At 27.7% G+C, this 23,014-nt stretch overlaps 1 protein-coding gene, 1 long non-coding RNA gene and 1 pseudogene across 2 annotated transcripts; all 3 read left to right on the forward strand.

Annotated features, from left to right (window-relative positions):
- Positions 1-6,387: 6,387 nt before the first annotated feature.
- On the forward strand, positions 6,388-12,054 carry LOC121222115 (uncharacterized). Its single transcript, XM_041102027.1, has 6 exons — positions 6,388-6,472; positions 7,624-7,681; positions 8,555-8,673; positions 8,984-9,072; positions 11,615-11,803; positions 11,926-12,054. Exons 1-6 carry the CDS (start codon positions 6,388-6,390, stop codon positions 12,052-12,054), a joined length of 669 nt encoding a protein of 222 aa, XP_040957961.1.
- Positions 12,055-12,878: 824 nt separating this feature from the next.
- Positions 12,879-14,090, forward strand: LOC121222565 (uncharacterized). Its single transcript, XR_005919868.1, has 3 exons — positions 12,879-13,003; positions 13,279-13,338; positions 13,856-14,090. It is a non-coding gene; the product is annotated as an uncharacterized lncRNA (long non-coding RNA).
- Positions 14,091-15,446: 1,356 nt separating this feature from the next.
- Positions 15,447-18,021, forward strand: LOC107938194 (zinc finger protein GIS2-like; annotated as a pseudogene).
- The last annotated feature ends 4,993 nt before the right edge of the window (positions 18,022-23,014 follow it).

The following is a 23,014-nucleotide window of genomic DNA, read 5'->3' on the forward strand; positions in this document are numbered from 1 at the left end:
CTCGAATTTTTTTTTAACATTAACCTTCCCTAGATTTGGCAGACGGGCCTTAATAGCTTTATTAATCATAAGTTACCAATAGCTTTAGACTTATTCCTAGCCTTGCTCCCTTCACCTCGACAGGATCAGCAATTGGCGGTAAATCAATAATACTAGTGTGATTCTCTTAAACCCTGATCTGATCAGATCAGATTGTCATTACATGTCCCTCTTTTAAATCAAAATCTTCATCACCAAAGAAATCATCCATTGGGTAACGTTCAAAGGTTCCTCGACTCTCCCCCAACGTCCGGTAGATCCTCTTCCCTCCTTCGAACCTTCTTAGTGGTCCTACCAACGTGACTATCAGTCATAGGCCGAGCTTGCTCTGACATGAGTAAAAAAACAATAGGGCCATCTCTTTTATCATGAATGTTATCATAAGTTTTGGCATAGTTAGAACAGCAAATCATTGAGAGAAAGTTCAAAGAAAACACTAATTATTTCCTTTTTTTCCCCCTTTAACTTTTATCTTAAATATGTGCTGATGTTTGAATTATTGTTTAAAAAAAAGTTTAGATCGACAAACCCACTAAAGCCATGAAAAAACCTGAGGTAGATTCCACAAAGATCAAATCTCCAGTTGAAATTATTTAAAAGAATAAAACCCCAACAAACAAATAAAGTGAAATGAAAAAGGCAAACATCAGCAAAAGTTCTTCTATACATTTTTATTTTATTTTTTAAAAAAGAAAAGAAAAGAAGGGTATATTTGCTTTTAAAGTATATGCTGGGAAAGATCCCTTCACCACCATCTTTTTCTCCATTAAAAAGCAAGCAACTGATCTCCTATCAAACCCCTCTCTGTGGGAAACCTTCTCTTCCCTTCCTTAACCTTTCTTTCTGCTATTTCTATGGAGTTTGCTGCCGATTTTCCTATAGCAATGGTGATGCTACCAAGGAAGCTGATGCAGACTGCAGTGAAGTAATATTATATTAATCTTCTTCCCGAGTTTATAGAGATGATAGTGGGTCGGATATCTTCAATTTCTTTTTGTAACGTTCGATTCTGTAGCGATGAAAACGAATCGAATAGCTACGAATATCCAAATCGACACTATTTGTTATCATCTCTATCCAAGTATGTTAAGTGTTCTATGTATACCATTAGGGCAACCTTGAACCTTTGGCAACTTTAATTTTATGTAGTTTGTACTTTTATTTTTATATGTTGTTGTTTTTCACTTTATGTTTTATTTATGATTTAAGTTTTTAAGTCCTTTCTTATGTAGTTTCTTTGGTGTGTACATTGGTTTGTTTTCCATTTGGCTTTTGGACTAAATTGCATAGAAATGGAATTAAGATACAAGATAATGCTATCATGTTTAACGTTACTTCAACTTTTCAATCTTTTAGGAAACGATTGTTTGAAATAAGGACGTCATGTCATTTATATCAAATTTTCAATAATTTAACATCACATTTATCTTTTCATCCTGAATTTCAGTATTTTCATCTTGAAAAATATCAAATCCAAATAAAAATTTTAAAATTCAGGATGAATTTACTGATGTGACATTAAACTATTGGAAAGGGATAATATCCATGTTTCATACATTCCTTTCTCTTCATATAAGTATTAGTCCCTCACCTCCATGTTCAACGTATTTGGACATATTTATAAAATAATATTATTTTTAAAATATATAAAGGGGTTAATTAGTAAAAGTACGATGGAATTCTCTATACTAGGAATTAAATTGTATTTTGTCTTCTCTATTCAAGAAATGGACAAATTAGCCCATGTACATCAAGAAATGAGCAAATTGGTCCTATTAAAAATTTCTTCTATTTCCACCGTTAAGTGATTAAGGGGCTAGCAGAGCAAGTAGGCAACGACACTTGACGTGCCACATGTACCTCATGCTAATGTGGTATTTTGTCACGCCAACAAATATGTTACAAAATAAATAACTTTTTTTAATAATTATTTGAAAAATCACACTATGATCCAAGTTGATTTTATAGTCGGCATTGGGGAAGAAAAAAATCGTCCAGATTTTGATTCATAGATTCGTAACATTCAAAGCCATTTCATGAAGAAAAAAAACTAAATCATAAAAGAGGAGGGGAAGTAGATGTCGATGGTGAGAATGGAGAAAGCTATATGGAAATGATTTTAATAGTCCGGTGAATTAAATAAAAATTTTCAAATAATTTAGCGACCATTTTATAGCTTTTTGAAGTTAAGTGACAAAAACATAAACTTATGTTAGGGATCGACCCGATTAAGCAACAAGTAACACAAATAGTGGAATAAATTGAGAAATTAAACACACAAATTTAACGTGAAAAAACCCCTCCAAAGAGGATAAAAAACCACAGGCAAAGATAATTTTACTATAATGGCAAAAGAACGAAGATTACAAAAGATGGAGATAAAACTAAACCCCAAACCCCGAAAACAAAGAACCCTAAAAAATTAAACACAAAATTCTCTAAATGTGTTATGAGTTCTAATCTCTAAATGGGTTTTTTTACTAAGGTTTTTATAGGCTAAATTCATATGTCAAATAATAGTAAAATAATCTAAATTAATCAGTGTTTGACTGAAACAAATAAACAGAGTTTAACTAAAAAATTATTTCTCAAATTTGACTGAAAATAGGAGTCATACTTAACAACTTACTAATAGTTTAATGATCTCGAGTGTAGTTTATCTTAAAAACTTTAATAAAATAATTAGAGAAGAAAATTAATTCATATTTTATAAATTTAATAAAAAAATTAATGATAAACGTAAAATCCACTTGGAGGCAAAGAAGAACAATATTTAAGTTTAATAAAAATAAAAATATTTAATATCTTTCCTTTAAAATATATTTAATATTTTAATTTAATACAAATATTTTTTTAGAAGTAGTTTAATATAAGAGTAAATTATATCGATAGTCATTTAACTATAAAAAAAATTTCATTTTAAACACTCAAAATAAAAATTTACAATTTAAACACTCACATTACATTTAATCATTTTATTGTTACAATTTTGATATTTATAAGTTCAATAAAAATAAAAATAATTAATGATGAACGTAAAATCCACTTGGAAGGCAAAGAAGTTAACATTTTAGCTGAAGAAATTAATATTTAATATTTTTTTGGTAATAATGAAGAAAATAAAGTAAACACAAATTACAAGAGCTAGCTCGCAACTCATGGCTTCCCCTATGTGCCGACTTGACCATATTGTCACTCTCCTGATTGTTTTCTCTAGAAATATGTGAAATACTTCAATGGTCAAACTCTAAAGAATATTCTTAATCAAAGCTGAATTAGATCCTCTTGTAGGTCTCTTCTAAATAATCTTAGCCGCCTCAAGACTATCGGTCTGGATTAACACATGATCATAGCCGCGATCAATTAGAATGCCTAAATCATGGGTAAACTACATCATTAATCACTAAACTACGGGTAAGTTTTAGCTTTGGTCACTTAATTAAGAAAGTTACGATTTGGTCACACTATTCAAAAGTTTTCATTTAAGTCACCGATTTTAAATGGACGAAGTTTTGAACGAAAGGACCAATTTGCTATTTAATCTAACGTACAAGGGTTAATTTGTTCATTCTTTAGTAGAGGGGGCAAAATACAGTCTGACTTCTAGTACAAGGGCCTCCATGTACTTTTCCCAATTAATATGCTATTTGGTATCTTAATTTGACTTCAATGTTCAAATTGGTACTTAAGTTTGACTTCAATTTTCAATTTAGTGCCTAAACCAAATAACATCACGTGACTCAATGAATAATTGACATGTCTACTCTAATAAATAAAAATAATTTAATTTATTACTAAAATATTAATAATTAAAATTGAATCGAGTGAAATTGAAAATCTTCTTTCATAAATTCGATTCGGTTCCAACTGACTTACTCGACCATTGAACAATTACATTACAAAATATGGATTTTACTCTCTTTTTTTACATGCAGTCCTTAAAATTAGAATAATTTAGATTTAAGTTAATTAACTATTTTAACCCGAAGTTAGATTTTTGATAAATTAATAAAGCCATGTATCTAGGCCCGCAGATCAAATATACGTTTACAATCTAAAATTTTTCTAATTTTTGAAGGACTGCATGTAAAAATAAAAATGCTAGGGAGGTTAGTTAAGGGGATATTAAGAAAATTTAGGTAGTGTTTTGAACTTAAATCAATTAATTGATATATAAAAAATAGTGAAATTTAAATTTTAGCATGCACAATTTTTATTTTATAATATTTTACTATGATTTAATATATAGTAAATTGTATCAATTCATGAGGTAGGTGAACGAAATATTTTACATTAAAAAATATATATTTATAAAAATATATCAACAAATGATTATTAATAAATGTTAAAGGTTTTTTATATAAATTTATTTATCTTGTGTTTGATTTTCAAATAATATTTTTAAATTATTTTATTTGAAAATTATATAAAATTATGAAAAGATGAAAAATACCTTATAATAATATTAATTATCCTTTAATGCAAAAGTATTTTAATAAGACTTAATTGGTATGGACATTGTTGCCAATACAGGAGGATTAGGTTCGAGCGCGTTGAAACGTATTATTCTCCTATTTATGAGTTGAGAGGAGTTATGAGTAGTTTTAGATATTTTGCCAAAAACCTATAACGAAATTATTTATTTTAATAATTTTATAATTAAATTAACTTATGGCACCATCTTATTCCACGTGCTGCAAAATATAAGTAAAAAAGGAAGCTTGGTAGTTGAATTTAGAGTCTTATTTGGTCAAAATGTTTTATATTATTTCAATAAGAGAAAATGGAGACATTTTGACTTCTACCATAGGGTAGATATTCAAGAGGCAAATATATAAATTATAAAATGTGGAATATTTAAGTCAATTGTAAATTTTAAATTTATTTGCATCAATATGGTTACACATGTAAATTTTAAATCTATTTGCATCAATGTACTGCAAAATGTAAACGAAAAGACAAAGAGAAACTTACTCATTGCTTAGTTGACTTTCAAGTCTTACTTGGTCAAATGTTTTATGCTATATTTTATTTATATAAAATTATTAAAATACTTTAGGCCTTTTAAGGTAATCTCTTTCACCAAACCCCTTTGCATTTTGGTTTATTAATTAGTTTTAGCATTTTTCAAACCATTAACAGACAACTTAAATTATGGGGAAGTTTTCGTTTTAGTCATTTAATTAAAAAAGTTATAATTTAATCGCTGAACTACTCAAATATATTCATTTCAAGTCATCGAGCTATTAAAACTAATGTTATATGGTTTTCTTTATTAACACTGCATACACCAATCGAAAGCTCCATTTTCCTTTTATTCTACAGTTCAGTTTTTTTATGAAATAATTTTGGATGTCATGAATCTGCAAATCAAAATTCAAACAGTTTTTTTTCCCGATCTCTAAGACTGACTGTTAGATCGATTTGGACCTAAGATATGTTCTTCTACTCCGTCAATGGGTAATGATCCACCATGCCAATCGTCGAAATGTCACTTTGAGCTCGATAGCGGAACTTCTAGAAAAATTTAACAACCTAGTGACTTAAATAAAAATTTTTGAATAATTCAGTGACCAAATTGTATTTTTTTTTCAATTTAGTATCCAAAACAAAAACTTACTTATAGATTAGTAATTATTGGTATGGTTTACCCATAAAACTGTGAAAGTTCAAGAGATAAAAAAATTAAATGAGAGTTAAAATGATTTTAGTAAAATTGTATCATCAAAAAAGTCATTAGAGAATTTTGAGCAAAATGAACTCAGAGGTTATATATTGCCATCTCTACAACTGAGTTTATACTGAGTTGATTCATCACCAAGTTTAAGTTTTGACAATTTCTTTTTTCAATAATTAATCCATTCCCATTAATGAAACGAAGTCAAAGTTTTATTTGAAAGTGACATTAAACTGATCATCAATCTTGCCAGCAATGAAGAGCCACCCTTTATGCTTATATATTCCCATCCTTTGATGACTCACCTTGGAGACGTTTCATATTTATTTTCATGCAATAAAAAAACTATGATCTCACTGTTTACAAATCTTACTCTATAGCTTGAATTTACATCCCCTCTTCATCTGCTTCATTTCGTCGTTTGCCGGTGCCGGCTCCGATCTGAGGTGAGCTTATGATTTTTTTTTCGGCATTCTTTTTTGAAGTTTATTATTATGATTTTCTTACGTTTTTCGAAATCTTTGAATTCGGGGCGCGACAGTTTACGGCTCAGATTGTATGTTAATGTATAGTGTTTTGCGAATTTATCAAAAATTTCCCAAATTGTTGTCTCATTTTGAGATTACAGCTTCTGATCTTTGAGCATGGAAGGTGTTTGATATAATTTCTACATGAAGAAAAACCCGAACCAGTTATTGATCATGAGAAACGCTCTTCTTTCGAGTTTGCCACTGCCCTCACAGTTCTACAACATTGGTATATATGTGTGTGTATATATATATATATTTCTAAATCCACGAGATTAATCTAAAAAATAGAGAAAGAAGCTCTGGATTCGAATCGTGGATATCATTCCGTAACTATTCAGTTTTAGGATGTTTCTCTCGCGTTTAGAGTTGGAGGTATTGTCTCTTAGATCAGTGGCGACTCCGGGTTTTGATTTAATCTTTTAAAAATTATAAAAATATAGATTATTAAAATAGTAAATTTACATTTTTACTATTATAAAAAAATATACAATTTAATTTCGGTCTTCCAAAAAGAATCTTCGGACTTTGCCTGAGTTCACTAAATTATTAGTATATTTATGTTTTGGTCACTTAATTTTAAAAAGTTATAAAATGGTCATTGAACTAACCATGGGAGTTAAGTGAGATGACAAGGGTCTCTCCTACCTTAACCAATGGTCAAAGGTTCAATCTTCACCCTGGATATGGAGCAACTTTAAAATTCATGACCAACATCTATCCCCTTCATGAATCTATAGAATTTGAATGATTAGTTATTGGGCTCGCTCTGGTATATACCTTGAGAAATAAAAAAAAAAGATCATTAAACAATTTAAAAGTTTTTATATAAATCACTGGACTGTTAAATTTTTTAACAAAAAAAGTCCAACTAGCGAGCTCCAAGCGATTATTTGATGATCAATACGGTGGATAAGTATTCATCGGTGAGTAAAAGAGTATACCTTATATCCAAGTCAATGTAACAATCAGTGTTGGAGATTAGAGAAGAAATTTTCTTGGATTTCGATTCGTAAATTCATGACACTCGAAATTGATTCATAAAAAAAAAAATTTGAACTGTATAAGAAAAGAGGAATGAGAGCTTTCGATTGGTTAAATAAAAACTTCCAAATAATTCAATAATCATTTTATAACTTTTGATATTGAGTGACCAAAATATAAATTTACTAATAATTTAATGACTTTAGGTATAATTTACTCTTATATACCTAAGAAAGACAATATATAGGGTGATGCCGGAAAAATGTCTTAGAATCTTATGAAAAAATGATTGCATAAAGTGACAAGGTTAAACCTCGGAATCACAATAGGTTTTCTTTTGACTTGATAAAATATATGATATGGTTTTGTACTTATTTTTGCTGTCTCTCTTTACAGGAAACATTGAAGCTCAGATGTCATATTTGGATGTCCTTATGCGGATGGAAACTATAGGGTATATATTCTACCTTAACAAAAATATAGTTTTATGCAATAATTAATTAAGAATACAAAGTTTTTATATCACATAAATTTATATTAACTAATTGATGTGAGTAAATTTGAAAGAAAATGTCGTTTTTAAAAAATATTTGGGATTTAGGTTTTTCGTTATTTAGGGAAATAGATCGATTTTGGAGCGTTTTCTTCTTACGTGTCTAAAAACGTGTTTTCTTTAATAACTTGATATACCAGCTCCTTTGTACTTTTTTTTATTTTGTTTTAATTTTTTTTAAAAATAAAAATGTGAGTAAAAGAGGAATCGATCTTAGGACTCAAGGATAAAATCACTAATATTTAACCATCTAATCAAAGAAGTTGAAATATTAACAAATGTGAGTAGAGGAGGAATCAAACTCAGGACTTAAGGGCAAAACCATTAATATTTAATCATCTAATCAAAGAAGTTGATGAATTGAGTTATTGAAGAAAACGCGTTTTGTAAAATGCATTTTCAGACACGTCAGAAGAAAACTCTTCCTACAAGACGCGTTTTCTGTTTTTCCCTCCAAAATCGATCTATTTCTCTCGCTATCTTTCAATATTAGCATATATTGCTAATTTACCCAATTGATGCCTCAAAATAATATATGTATATATATAGCAAGTATAATAATAAAATGGAATCTTTTGCATAAGTAAGGCTAATCCCTTCCATGGATTGGAGAAACAAGAAAATTAAATCAGAAACTCATAAATTAACTTAAATTAAAAAAAAATTATGTGATGGATATAAATATTTAATTTTTCTCGGATTGCTACATTGTTTGTAAAAGAAAATCCAAATTAATTGGCTGCAATATGTTCCTTTTTACACCTTTTTTAGCAGAAATGTTGAGGTGGATGATGCCTTTTCTTCGGAATCTAAAACATTCAACAATGGCGACCAGCTAGGATATGGGGCCTTTGCTGCTCCTTATCAGTCCCACTTTAACTCTGATTTACGAGGTTTGGTTAATACCTCCATCACATTTTTGCTTAGAGGGTTGGTTTTCAGGGCCTGGCTTGTGCTTAAACCTTTCAACCATTTGACCAATTTTACTTTTAGAAAATATATAAATGAATTTATATTAATATGTATATATTTTATCATTAAATTTAAATAAAAATATTTTTTTATTTTTTAAATTTAAAATTAAATTAGACTCATAAATACCTCGTAAAATCTTCTTTCATACCATTTCTATATTCATACATGAATTTTTACCTGCAAAAGTAATATCATAAAATGGTAAAAATACCCTTTGTTTGGTGTTAGATCATCAATTTGGTAGCTTCAACTTTGGCACCTATTTTCAGCCTTCTATGTCACTCAACAACAAGCTAGCAATTCCACACTTTGAATCGGTATGTAAACTCTAATCCTACTTCTTCTTCTTTTTTATATATTTAAAAAGTCATACAGCAATACTATAACTTATATATATGCATATACATATATATTACAAGATCTTAAGGTTCCGGTTGTCTAATTTTATAACACATGGTATACCCATTTTGTTGATATGTGACAATTCTTCATACAACCAATCTTTAATCCCAATTCAATTAGAAAACACTCTCATAGTTCACACTTACCTTCTAAATTAATGTCTTCACTATTCTCATAAGCTCCTTAGAGTTTCTTCCTTTGAAAAGATTTATGAGAAAGACAAAGAAAAGTAATAATTTTTCTATTTAGAGGTAAATCTGATTCCTCTTCAAAAATGAAAAATTTTCAATTTAGTCTTCTCATAAATAGAGAAATTATAAATTAATATATAGTAAAATAGAACTTTGGCCCTCTCAAAATGAAAAATTTTCAATTCAAACCTCTTATAAATAAAGAAATTAGAAATTAATATATGATAAAATTACACTTTAGCCCCTTAAAAATGAAAAAAATTATGTTTAATATCTTTAAAAAATAATAAAATTATAAATTAATACATAATAAAATTATATTTTGATTTATGAAAAAATTATAATTAAATTTTGACCTTTGTTAAAAAAATTTATGAATTAGTCTCTATTTCTATTAGCTCGAGAATAACTTAGAAGTAACATTTATTTTTTCTCTAAGAACTTTTTTAATTTACAAATAAATTGGTAAAATAAAAATGTACATACTTAAGCTTTGATAACATACGCAATAGATTTTTTTTTAATTTACAAATAAATTAATTAGATAAAGAAATACATACTTTTAGATATAATTAAGAAATTAAAAAGTTAATTTTAATCTCATATCGACTAAAGAATATTCTCATAGCTTACTTCACTATTTTTATTAAAAAACTAATTTTAGTCCCTACTTTTATTAAAAAATTCATTTTAGTCCCGCGTTGGCTAGAGAACACTCCCATACTCACACTTACCGTATAAATAATTGCCAATTTTTTCACTTTCATTAAAGAGTTAGTTTTTATCTCACATCAACTAGATAACCCTCTCATAGCTTACTTTGAAATTTTTTTCACTATTTTTATTAAAAAGTTAATTTTAATCTCACATTTACTAGAAAATACTCTCATATCTCACTTCAGGCTTGTTTAGTAGTGCTTAAAAAAAACACTTTTGGAAGAAAAGTTATGTTAAACAAGCTTCATTCATTATTTTCAATTAGAAATTAATTTTAAATCTCACATTGACTAAAGAATACTCTCATAGCTCACTTTTTCATTATTTTCATAAAATTTAATTTTAATCTCTTAAAAAGTTAATTTTTAATCCCACACTGGCTAGAATACACTCTCATACCCACACTTACCCTATAAATAAGTGTCAATTTCTTCCATATTTTTATTAAAAAATTAATTTTAATTCCACATTGACTTGAGAACACTCCATATATATCTCACATTTACCATATAAATAAGTGAAAATCTTTTCACTATTTTCATTAAAAAGTTTATTTTAATCCCACATTGACTAGAGAATACTCTCATACCTTACTTCTTCACTATTTTCATGAAAAAGTTAATTTTAATCACATATCGACTAGATAATAATAGCTCACGTTTTATTTTAATCCCATATTCACTAAAGAATACTTCAATAGGTTATTTCTTTACTATTTAATCCCGCATCGATTAGGTAATACTTTAATAGCTTACATTTTATTTTAATCCCACATTCACTAAAGAATACTCTAATAGCTTACTTCTTTACTATTTTTATTAAAAAATAATTTTAATCTCTTAAAAAGTTAATTTTTGTCGCACATCGGCTAGAAGACACTCTCATGCTCATATTTATCCTATAAATAAGTGTTAATTTCTTCCCTAATTTTATTTAAAAAGTTAATTTTAATCCAACATTGACTACTTACCCTATAAATAAGTGTCAATTACTTACCCTAAGTGTTAATTTTTTCACTATTTTCATAGTTTTTTTCGAGTATCTTCTTTTATGGAAATTCGAGGGAGAGCTTAAAGTTTAAAGTTATTTAAATATTATTAATATGAATGGTGGTGCTTCTAATACAACACTAACACTAAAATTTTACAAATAAATGATGATGATTTCAATATAGTGCACTTACTCGCCAAAAGTCAACAAATGGTAATTATGTGCAAATATTTTATATCTAAAAAATATGAATTAATTAAATGTATTTTTTAATTTAAATACAATAAATATGGCATCTATATAAAAGTATTAATTTACACTATTATTAATTAAAGACGCATTGATTGTTTTATAATTATTATCAATATTGTCATATGTATGTATTAAATTATTAATTAAATGATTTATTATTAAATTCAAAATATGGTAGATTTTCATAACTCTTAATATTATAACGGATAAAAAAACTAGTTTGAATATTTTCAATGTAAGATAAAGGTATGTTTTTAATCTTTGAAAACGGGTTGATTTCTTCTTCTTCTTCTGTTTTTCCTCTCAGGACATTCAAAACTTGCAAAATGGACGAAAACGTCCTTCAATTGAGTTTCACCAAGAGCAAACGCCATTAAATCCAACTATTGCTTTGGATGAGTGGAATAAGAACAAGAGGAAAAAGGTGTCTTCCTTTCAACAACAGCAACCTGCTCAACAAAACATTGAAACAGTACCAGGAATCAGTGATTCCAGGGTATGGAATTTGCAATATATGATGAAAACTAATGAGAAATTGAGAATGCATATATCTTTTGATATAATTTCAGTGAATAAAAAAAACCAAGTTTCAAGTTTTTCCTTTATGTTCCATTGTAGTTGAATATGCCAGTGAGGAGAAGCCAAAAGCTAAGTGACAAAATCACAGCTCTTCAAAAGTTAGTTTCCCCCTATGGAAAGGTTAGTGTTCTGTTTACATTACTTTATTTTTATATTTTTAGATATTAGTGTCCTGTCTGAAATATTCGTGTACGACATTCATGTCTTTACGCATATTCGAACATGAGTATAAAAATATAATCTTCAGAATCTTTTAAAAACATATCTAGGAGCAATCCGGGATTTTTTTTAGGAGATTAGAATTAAATTAAAAAATTTTTAGATGTCAAAATATAATTTTATCATTTATTAATTTATCATTTCATTATTTTTAAAGGACTAAAATGATATTTTTCCAATTTTAGGACAAAAATACAAATTTGCCATATATTAATTTATAATTAGATTATTTATGGAGGATTGAAATGTTAATTTTCCATCTTTGGAGTGTCAATGCTAATTTACCATCTATTTAGGCGTATACATATATCTAACACTTACATTCGAGTCCAAATAATATAAACTATAACATAATCATATTCAATGTAAATGAAGGGTGAATGGGTACTTGTATTATAAAGACTTGATCAAATTAGTTCATCTACTATTAAATAGATCAATTTAGTATTTATACTATTGAAAATAATCAAATAAGGCCAAACTGGAATAAATTTAATATTTATTGTTTAACAAAATTAATATTTTTAAAGCTCTGTTTGAAATTGAACTGCAATTGAAAAAATAATTTTTAAGATATTATTGTACTGTAAATGTTAACTCTATTACAATTTGAAGTTATTTGATTCTTTTTAACTTTTTAATAATATAAGGACTAAATTAATCCAGTTAATAATAGAAAAATTAATTTCATCCATAAAAACCAAGTCACCAACATTAAATTAAGCAAACATCTTTATTTCTTTAATTAATTGCCTATTTTTACATTAAAATTATTTGTCTTTTTGTCTTTTGGCAAATATAGAAGCAAGTTTGGTTGAATTTATTATTGCAGACTGATATAGCTTCAGTCCTTGAAGAGGCTTCTCTATATATCAAACTTCTACATCAACATATTCAGGTTTATATTAAATTCCTCAATAAATCATATTTCAAAAACCAAATTAAATGCTTGGCTTTTTACTAGGGTGAGTTTGGATGGGCGGTGCATTTACCTGCGGTTAGTGTAAAAACTGCGGTAGCGGTGAGATTAGATACTGTAGCGACACTGTAGCGTGAGACAAAAAGTAAGCTAAACGCACCGCACCGCATCCAGTCGCCCATCCAAACCCATCACTAGTTTCCTTAGCTTTAAATAATTTCTCTAAATTTATTTTTTATCCATTTTCACCCCAGAATTTGTTTCAAATGCTGAGGAGATCATACAACAGTCCTGGAGCTATTCACCCCCCACAGGTAAATCATTCTCCAATGTACTCAAATCGAAATATCAAAAGTTGTTTAGGAATCAGACTGAATCATGACTCGAGTTTTTTTTTCTTTTTTTTACCAAGATATATAAATCAAAATTGATGATCAGACCTGATTTTATTGTTTTATAAACATTGATTCAAGTCAGGTTAAGTCGGGTTAAATGAAAAAACATACTGTCTATTCTCAACCTTAAAATAAAGTTAGGTTGAGTTGATAATTCAATCTTAAAACAAGCCTAGATTTAAAGGCGGTAACAGAGGGCAAATAGGGACTTCAACTTTTTAGGCCCTCGAAACTTATAAAATTATAGGTAATAGAGTGGTAAGATTCGTGTTCTTATCTCTCAAAATTTATAATTTAGTTTCAATCCTAATATAAATTTTCTAATTTTGTTGAAGTCTAGATTGATATATATATTTCAGTATCAACTTTATTAATTTATTTATTGTTTTAGAATTCCTTATAATTTGAAAAATAGAACACTTATTATTGTGAACAGGAAACTGAAAAGAAGCAAGATTTAAGAGGTAGAGGACTTTGCTTGGTTCCAATTTCCTTTGCCCAAAAAGTTACAAAGGAAGAGAAGACTATTGATACTAATTCTATATCAAGAACAAATAATCATCCATAGAAAAGTTTTAATACCCATATTATGTATTTAAGGTATCCATTTTTAAGAGTTTATATGAGAAATTATAATTGAAGTTTTAAATTTTCATTGAGAAATATATATATATTAGTTTCATTTTTTTCAGGGTTTGAATGGGATGGGAGAACTACTAAAAACAATTAAGTAACCAAAATCTAAGGGTTTTTTTTATTAAATTGATCCAAATAAATTAAATAATTATGGAAATGACTCAAAAGTAAAATCACGTACGAAAATGACCTGAAATCTACAGTGCCTACCAGTGTCACTAGACACACCGTGATTACATGTATATTTTGAAATATAGATACGGGTGTTGTCGGACACAGTGATGACACTCAAAAAAATTATTATTTTTTAAAAATTTGATGATTTTGAGGGGGCGGTGTCGCCGATGTATCTGGCGACACCAACGAGCACTATAAATTTTAGGTTAGTCTTGTACATGATTTTGCTCTTGAGTTATTTTCGTAATTATTTATTTTGTTTGGATTAGTTTCGAAAAAAAAAGCCAGAATTTAAAGATGAATGATAAATACAAATACTTCCTACTAGTCTAGTTATATCGTATAAGTAAATGTATCATTTTTTTATTATCATTGATATATTTTGATATTTGATTTTGAATTGATTGATATTTTTTAAAAAATATTTAATATATTTTTCTAAAAATATATAATATATGGATATGTAAAATATTTACAAATATTAAATAAATATAAAATACTAATTAAAAAACTTACAAATACAATATGTGATTCAATAAATTCAAAATACACTAAAACAAAAAAAAAAAATTACCCCTTATTTTAAATAATAAAATTATTTCATAAATTAATTTGATATTAATTAATTAATATATTTTTCTCAAAATATTCATGAAATCAAGTTATCTCAAATCCAATTAAATAATACACTTTTTAGCCTTATTCAAATTTGTAGATTATGTATAGGATTTACATATTATTCTGATCACTATACACATTGGCGGATATAAAAGGAAGCACGGAGCCATTGTCTCCTAATTTTTTTTTATAGAAATTTACATATCACCCCCTTTAAAATGAATTTTATTACGTTAAACCTCCTAAAAATTTAAATTCTGCTTTCTTCAACCTAAAAAAATATATATAATCGACGACATTAATATAAATTTACTCCTTAAGTTATATTTCTAAATCTACTACTGATTATAAAAAAATACTAAACAAAACGAGCTGGTACGAATGATACAAATTGATTACTATGTGACTCTAATAAGTAATATTTTAATTTATTTTTATATCATAAATTAAATAAAAATAAAACCATCCAAGTCCCATTTTCGATTTCGCAACATCTGAACATAATAACAGTGAGAGGAAGCAATGCTGAAAACGACGCCGTATTGTCGATTCCATCTAACTAAAAAAAACACGTGCTCATTCCACCTTGAACAAACAAAAATCCCAGTTTTAAGATTTCTCTCCATTGAAACCACAGCACATCAACAAAATCCCAAATCTGAATCACTTCAATTTCACAGGTGAGTTTAAACTCCTCGTGCATATATATACACGTATATATACGCGTACTACGTACGTATGTAAACTGTAAAGTCTTTCAATACTGTATGTTCTTCTTTTATGATCTGAAATTCGTTAAATTTTGTTTGTTTTTCTTGTAGAATTGATGGTTTGCTTTTAGATTTTTATTAAAGAATGAGTTTCAACAGAAGCAGGAGCCTGTTACGTGGGAAGATTTTTCGAAGCATTGATCGTGTTCCTTACCGTGATTCACCGTACTCCAGGGACCGTAGGAATAATCGGTAAAACTTTTTTTTTATATTATTTTGATATTTAACGTTATTAAGAATCTTTGTGTATGATGATGTTTCATTCTTATTTACTTTTTGTTCTCGAAGTTCAATGTTTAAAGAATTAAGATTTAAATAATCATTTTTTTTTCGTTTTGATCATAAAATAGATGGTTGATGTTATTTTGGTATGGAATAATTATTTGAATTTTGAAGTGTCCTGTTATAATTTTCATTATTGTGAAATTGATAGAAATTTAAGTGAAATTTGTTTCTGACTGTACTGAAGTAATTTTGTGTGTGTGTGTGTTTTGGAATTCTTGGAAATGAAATGAAAAACGTTTCATGTTTTAACTTCTTTTGCTGGAAAAATTATGCTTGAGATCAATGCATTTATTAGGTTTAGACAAAGTTCTGAGACAATGTGAAAAGAAGGTTAAGGAATAGAGACATGGAATGCAAGGATCAAGGGTATTGCACTAGTCGAACTACCGTTTCAATATGCTCTCTGGAACTGTTTCTGGTTGACTTTTAGGGAACTAGTTCGAAGTTTTTAGGTTGTCATACCGTATATTGTTATGGATCTCTCCATTTTGCTGCTGGAGGTAACAACAGCACGGTCTCCAAGTTCAATACTTCTATGCTACTAGAACACTGTGGTCGTTAGAAAGCAAACACATCTCGGACCGATATACGAGAATGATGTTTTATGATGTAGTTCATAGTTGAACACTTGAACTGCGAATTTGCTTGCTTCATTTAGTTATTCACGAGCTCTTGATTTCTAGGCCATGTTCACCTGTCAGTTTCACTTGCCATGCCTTACTTAGGTTATAATCGTGTAGGAGTTGAGGTGGTTTGCTTGAATTTTTTAGGTACGCCAGTGTTCCCTATTTCTAGTTTTGTTCATGTGTTAAAGGGTGCCATTAGGGCCATACGGGTGGATACAAATATTAAGAATATGTCATTTCGGAAAAGGGACTGGTTCATGGAACCTGCCGGAGGAGACTAGTCTGGTTATACATCATAAAGCTTGAGGTCATAAAATATCTTCAACCCCAGCATCCTTTATTTTTGCTGCGGTAGAATTTGTGGTTCCAACTTTTGAGGCTTCGGTTTAGTGCTACGGTAGATTTGAGGCTTGGGCTTATACTAGCTGCTTTTCACATTGTTCACCTTTGCTCCTTTTTGAGAATATGCTTTTCTTTGTTTCTGTCATTTCGATTTAATTTTAGGAAACCATGTTTTTGTTTCTCAGGCAAGATTATTTGTGCAACAAATGTAAGCGACCTGGACATTTTGCAAGGGAATGTCCGAATGTGACCGTGTGCAACAACTGTGGGCTTCCCAGGTGAGCTGAATTCTTCCTCGTTTAAATTTTGTAGAACCTTTCACTTAAGCCAAAAGAAAAAAGGTATAACCTTCCATTTCATATTTGTTCGTTCTCAGACCATGAAATTCGTTAATGATCTGTTTTCTTCTCTTCGTTTCTTTGTAGTCACTTTGCTTAGTGCAACTTAACCACTATGTGTTGGAACTGTAAGGAGCCAGGGCATCTTGCTGGACAATGCCCCAATGAGCCTGTTTGTAATATGTGTGGTAAGATGGGTCACTTAGCTCGAGATTGTCTAAATCCCAGACTTCCGGCTCATGATGCAAGACTCTGCAACAACTGCTACAAGGCAGGTCACTTTGCCGCCGACTGTACGAATGAGAAGGCTTGCAATAACTGTCATAAAACCGGTCACCTTGCTCGTGACTGCCATAACGAGCCAGTTTGCGATATCTGCAATATATCAGGTCATGTAGCCAGACAATGTGCCAAGTCGAAACTGTTATCAGACATAGGAGGCCACTTCCGGAACATTTTTTGACGCAACTGTGGCCAGCCAGGCCATATTAATCAGGACTGCGTTTCTATCGTCATATGCAATAACTGTGGTTGAAGGGGTCACCTTCATTACGAGTGCCCTTCAGCAAGGATGTATGACCGCAGTGGCGTACGTAGGTATTAACTACTTAACTAACTAACTTTTATAGGATTCCTTCAGCATCCCTTTGTTTGAGTCATCTTTATAATTTGATTTTGAATTGATTTATTCTTGAAGTGATACTCCATTGTTGTTCTGTAATTAAGGCCGCAGTCTCCTCTGCCTTGAAAATTGTCTTATTTTTCTTCAGTGGTGAATATTGGCATTAAATTTTGGAGGGAATACCTAAAATTTAGTAAATTTGAGGGATTTAATGAGAATTTTCAAAAATTTTGGTAGGCCTAATTAGAACTTTAACAAATTTTGGAGGCTTAATGAGAGTTTTAAAAAATTTTGAAATGCTTCATGCGATTTTTCAAAGATTCGAGAGCTTAATAAAAATTTTCAAAACAATTTACAGGTTTAATAAAAATTTTCCAATATTTTGTGGGCTAAGTTCATATTTATTGGAGAAAAGTTGGTTAACATTCAGGTATAAATCTTCGATATGATTTATGTCTAATATAAATGTCTACAAACTCACTCCAAATATAAGAAAATTTTATTTAAAAAATGAACATTTCGAATCATACATATCATATACATGAAAAAACTTCAAAACGATTAGACTATCTTATACTTATGTATAGAGACGAAGTTAGAAGATTTTTTTGAGGGTTTGAATCAAATTATATATTTTTTATGATAGTAAAAACGTAATTTCACCATTTTAATAGATTGTATTTATAATTTTTAAAAGATTAAATTAAAATTTTATCATTTTAAGGGGACAATGTAATTTTACTATTATTAATTTAAAATTTTATTAATTATAAAAGACTTAAATAGAAAGTTTTCTATTTTAGGGGAGCCGGGGCTCCTGCCAGCCCCTCTGGCTTTGGCCTTACTTATGCATATGTTTAAATATTTACTGAATACATCGGTCGAATTTAGATAATTCAAAGAAATTAAAGAATGTGGAATTTTATACTACTACTAAAATTTTTATCATAGGTATATACGTATAGAAATCACATATTCAAAACACAAATGCTTGTTTAAAAATAATATACAATTAATATATACAGCTGATAGGAATAATAAAGTGTACACAATAAAATTAAAATATATAAAAGTACTAAAATGAAGCTTTAAAAATATTTAAACGAAGCTTTAGTTGAGTGACAATTAAATGGTTTATTAATGCAATTCGCGTGGGTTCGATTCTCATTATATATTTTTATTGGTTTTTTTTTACCATGAACAGTTTAAAATATCTTCAAATAACATTACTTATTTTAATTAGGAAAGATATTCTCATAATTTTTTAATTAATTTAATATGTGATTAACTCATAATACCGACTTAATTAGGAATTTGATTGATAGTATAAATATATAAAAGGGACTTCCTTCGTTGACATTTGCCTTGCTTTTTTTTTTTTTACATTCTTGACAATAATGGATAATTTTTAATTTTGATCCTCTACAATTTTTAATTTTGATCCTCTACTTTTATATATATCACTACATCCTTTTATGTATATCACTATTCGAAAGTTTTTACTTAAGTCATTAAACTATTCAAAAGTTCTTAATTTAGTCATTGGACCGCAATGTTATGTTTTTTTTAATAATTTAGAATGTAGATGTATATTTAAAAAATATATATAAATACATCAGATTAAGAATATTAAATACACTCTAATTGTATATAATGACATTGTCATTTTTCTATACCACATCAAAATGTTGTCATGTTGGTGAAAAGTAAATTCAATATCAACAAAATAATTATAAAAATTTCGGCATTGAATTGACTTGTGACACAAACTTAATCAATGATATTATCAATATTAAAAATTCTATCACATGTGTATGTGTACACGTGTAAAAATCGCGTATTTAAAATACAGATATGCATTAAAAATAACATACAATAAATAAGTAAGTAAACGCATTATTTGAAACTAATAGTAACAACACATATACAATATGTATGGGTGAAAATTTTTGTGTAGTAATGTCAAAATGTACAAAAAATAAAAGAGGAAGTATTAGTTGTAGCGGTAAAATTTAGGGGAGAGTGATCGGATGAATCAGTTGGTTCGATTGGTTATTTTTTTTAACCAACTTTAACATGATAAAACCAACTTGACCGATTTTAGTTGAGAAAATCAATCAAATTGAATCGATTTTAGTTGAGAAAACCAACTTGCCCGATTTTAGTTGAGAAAATCAATCAAACTGAATCGATTTTGATTCGATCGATTTTTTCGGTTAACCGACCTTGGGCTATTGGGTTAGGTTTATAGGTTATATATTATAAAATAAAAATGCATTTTAAATAATTTAAAAATAATATAAAATAAATAAACTTTTTCACTCGTTGCAATTCTGAGATTCAAAAACTAATGACCAATCGAATTAACCGATTAAATCAATCGAATTAACTGATTGAATCAATGTCAAAACCAACAAATCTGTCTCACCCAACTAAGGGCCAGTTCATCATTGCTTAAAAAAATACTTCTACTCCAAAAACACTTTTGGAATAAAAGTTGTGCAAAACAAGCTGCTTTTAGCTGAAATTTTTAGCTTTTCAGAAGTGCAAAAGTAGAAGCTACAAATTTTAGCTTCTCCTCTCCCAAAAGTACTTTTGGTGCATAATTATTTTTTCACCCCTTCAATAACATAGTACTTTTTTTTGTGCTTAATTACAAATGTGTTAAAATTATTAATTAAAAATAAAAAATATTTTTTAAAATACTAATTACAAATATTTAAAATTTATATTTCATATATTAAAATATTAACAACAAGTTATAATAAATTTTTTATATTTTTACTAAAATATAATAATATTAACTAATTTAAATATTATTTAAATGCATATTTATTACTTGATAATAACATGTCTAAAATGGACATTTTATTTTTAAAAAATATTTTTTAACAGTAATACTAAACACTCAAATTTTACTTTTCCACAGTATTTTTCAAAAACACTTTTACACAGTACTTTTCAAAAGCATTGTTAAACTAGCCCTAAATCGAAATCGAAAAAGTTGGAATGGATCCATTTTAAAGATTTTTTTCGCTTTTCTCCAGTAAAGCTTAGGTTTTATCCCATGTTGATAGCATGATTCCAAAACTTATTATTTGCAATTTTTTATTACTTTTATTTCAAGTATAAATAAATTTAAAATATTTAGTAAAAAATAAATATATAACGTTAATATATTTTTAAAATAACTTTTTAATCTTTTAATTGTTGTTAACATTATTGGAAAAATGTTTTTTTAGTAAAAAATTAATGGAAAAAGTTAAAAGAGAAGACAACAAGAGATGATGTATTTCGGTTTTTATTAGAAAAAGAGAAAAAGATAAGTATAAATATTATTATTTTATGTGTATTTTTTTATTAAATAAATCTCCACTTAATTGTTATTATTTGGAAAAAAAAGTTTTTTTTTTCTAAAAAAGTAAAAACAAAAGTCTAGGCTGAATTTTGGATAATGTCTTTCTTCTAATTAGATTTGAAATTCAGTACCATTATTTTTAATTTTTAATTTCGAAATTTTATTTTTTACTTTTTTATTTTAATTATTTGTTTCATCAAATTATGTGATATTTTTAAAATAAGAAAATTTATTCTTATTGTCAATATTACACATATTCCCACCTCAGCAAATAAAATAAGTGTAAAGTTTGGTATTGATAAGTTTTCAATTTTGAATACGAGATTGTAAAATTTTTTAGTATCATTTTCAAATAATAGAGTGAAAGTCGATATTTTTTAAAAATTTTACCAAAATAAAATAAAATATTTTAATTTTTATTATTTTTTAATGATACTATTAATTGTTTTCTATGTATAATTACGTTAGAGTAATTATTAATATAAATTTATTAACAACTATACTATATTATTTAAATATTTTACTGAGTTAGTGTCACCTTCAATTGAGTTTTCAACTCTGAAATTATAAAAATGTCAGTTTTGTAATTAAAATAAGTTATACTATTTTAGAGTATTTTAATTTTTTTTCATTTTAACAAAAACAAATTAAAATATTCACATGGTGATATTTGAACTCACGTAAATTGGATTAGTCAGCCAAAGCTTCATTTCAATGTATATTCTATACATTATTTATTATATGCTATTTTAAACACATGTCTGTGTTTTAAATCCGTGGTTTCTACATGCATACACATGTGATTGAATTTTTAGTATTAATAATGTTGTTAATTGTTCTGGCAAAAAAAAAAACAATGTTGTTAATTAAGTTGTTGTCACGAGTTAACTCGGTACTAATTCAAAATCGATGACAAACTCGTGATAAATAATTGTAGTGCATTTAATATTGTTTGTCTGATGTATTTATGTTTTTTAATTTTGTTTTATATCTAATTTTTATTTTAATATTATACATATTTCATGCGTTTCAAATCATACACTTCATTGTTTATTGTATGTTATTTTTATATCGTTATTTAAAATCTATGATTTTCACATGTATATATGTATAATAAAATTTCTAATATATTTGTTAAACCTTCTTAGATAAGATGGGTTTTTCCAAAATCCAATCAGTTTGACCCGACTAATTAAAGAACTAGACGCAATTTAAAATTTTTTTTTTTCGAATCGAATCGAAATATATGGGACGGAATTTTTGTTTCCATTCCCAGTCATACATACCCTAAACTTTATTGGAAAAAGGGATTTAAAAAGGAAGAAAAAAAGACAATATGACATGATACAGTAATTATTTTGGTTTTTATTATAAAAAGGGAAAATTATTTACGGTTTAGACGTCAGACAATAAATATATGTATAAGTATTATCTTTTATTTATTTTTCCTTTTTTATAATTAAATAAAATTTAAAATTAAATTTTATTAGTTGGAATAAAAAATATTCCTACTAAAAAAGTAGAAACAAAACAGAAATTCTTTTTTAACTTTAATGCCATAAAAGAGGGGAAAAAATATTGCTTTTAGTTGGACCCAGTCTAGGTTGAATTTTGGATAAAGATTTTTCCATTTAGAATTGACTTAGCTTTATTGGAGGGTATATTTATGAAATCAGTTCCTATATTTTTAAATATTTCAAACTCAGTCCTTTACTTTTAATTATAGAAACTTTAAGTCTCTTTACATTTTTGATTTAATAATTGAAGTTTAGTTGATAAACTTTCATCTTAACATTTTCAAAATAAAAAAAATTTGGGGTCAA

This window comes from Gossypium hirsutum, chromosome D10 (assembly GCF_007990345.1).
Source record: "Gossypium hirsutum isolate 1008001.06 chromosome D10, Gossypium_hirsutum_v2.1, whole genome shotgun sequence".
Taxonomy (NCBI): Eukaryota; Viridiplantae; Streptophyta; class Magnoliopsida; order Malvales; family Malvaceae; genus Gossypium; species Gossypium hirsutum.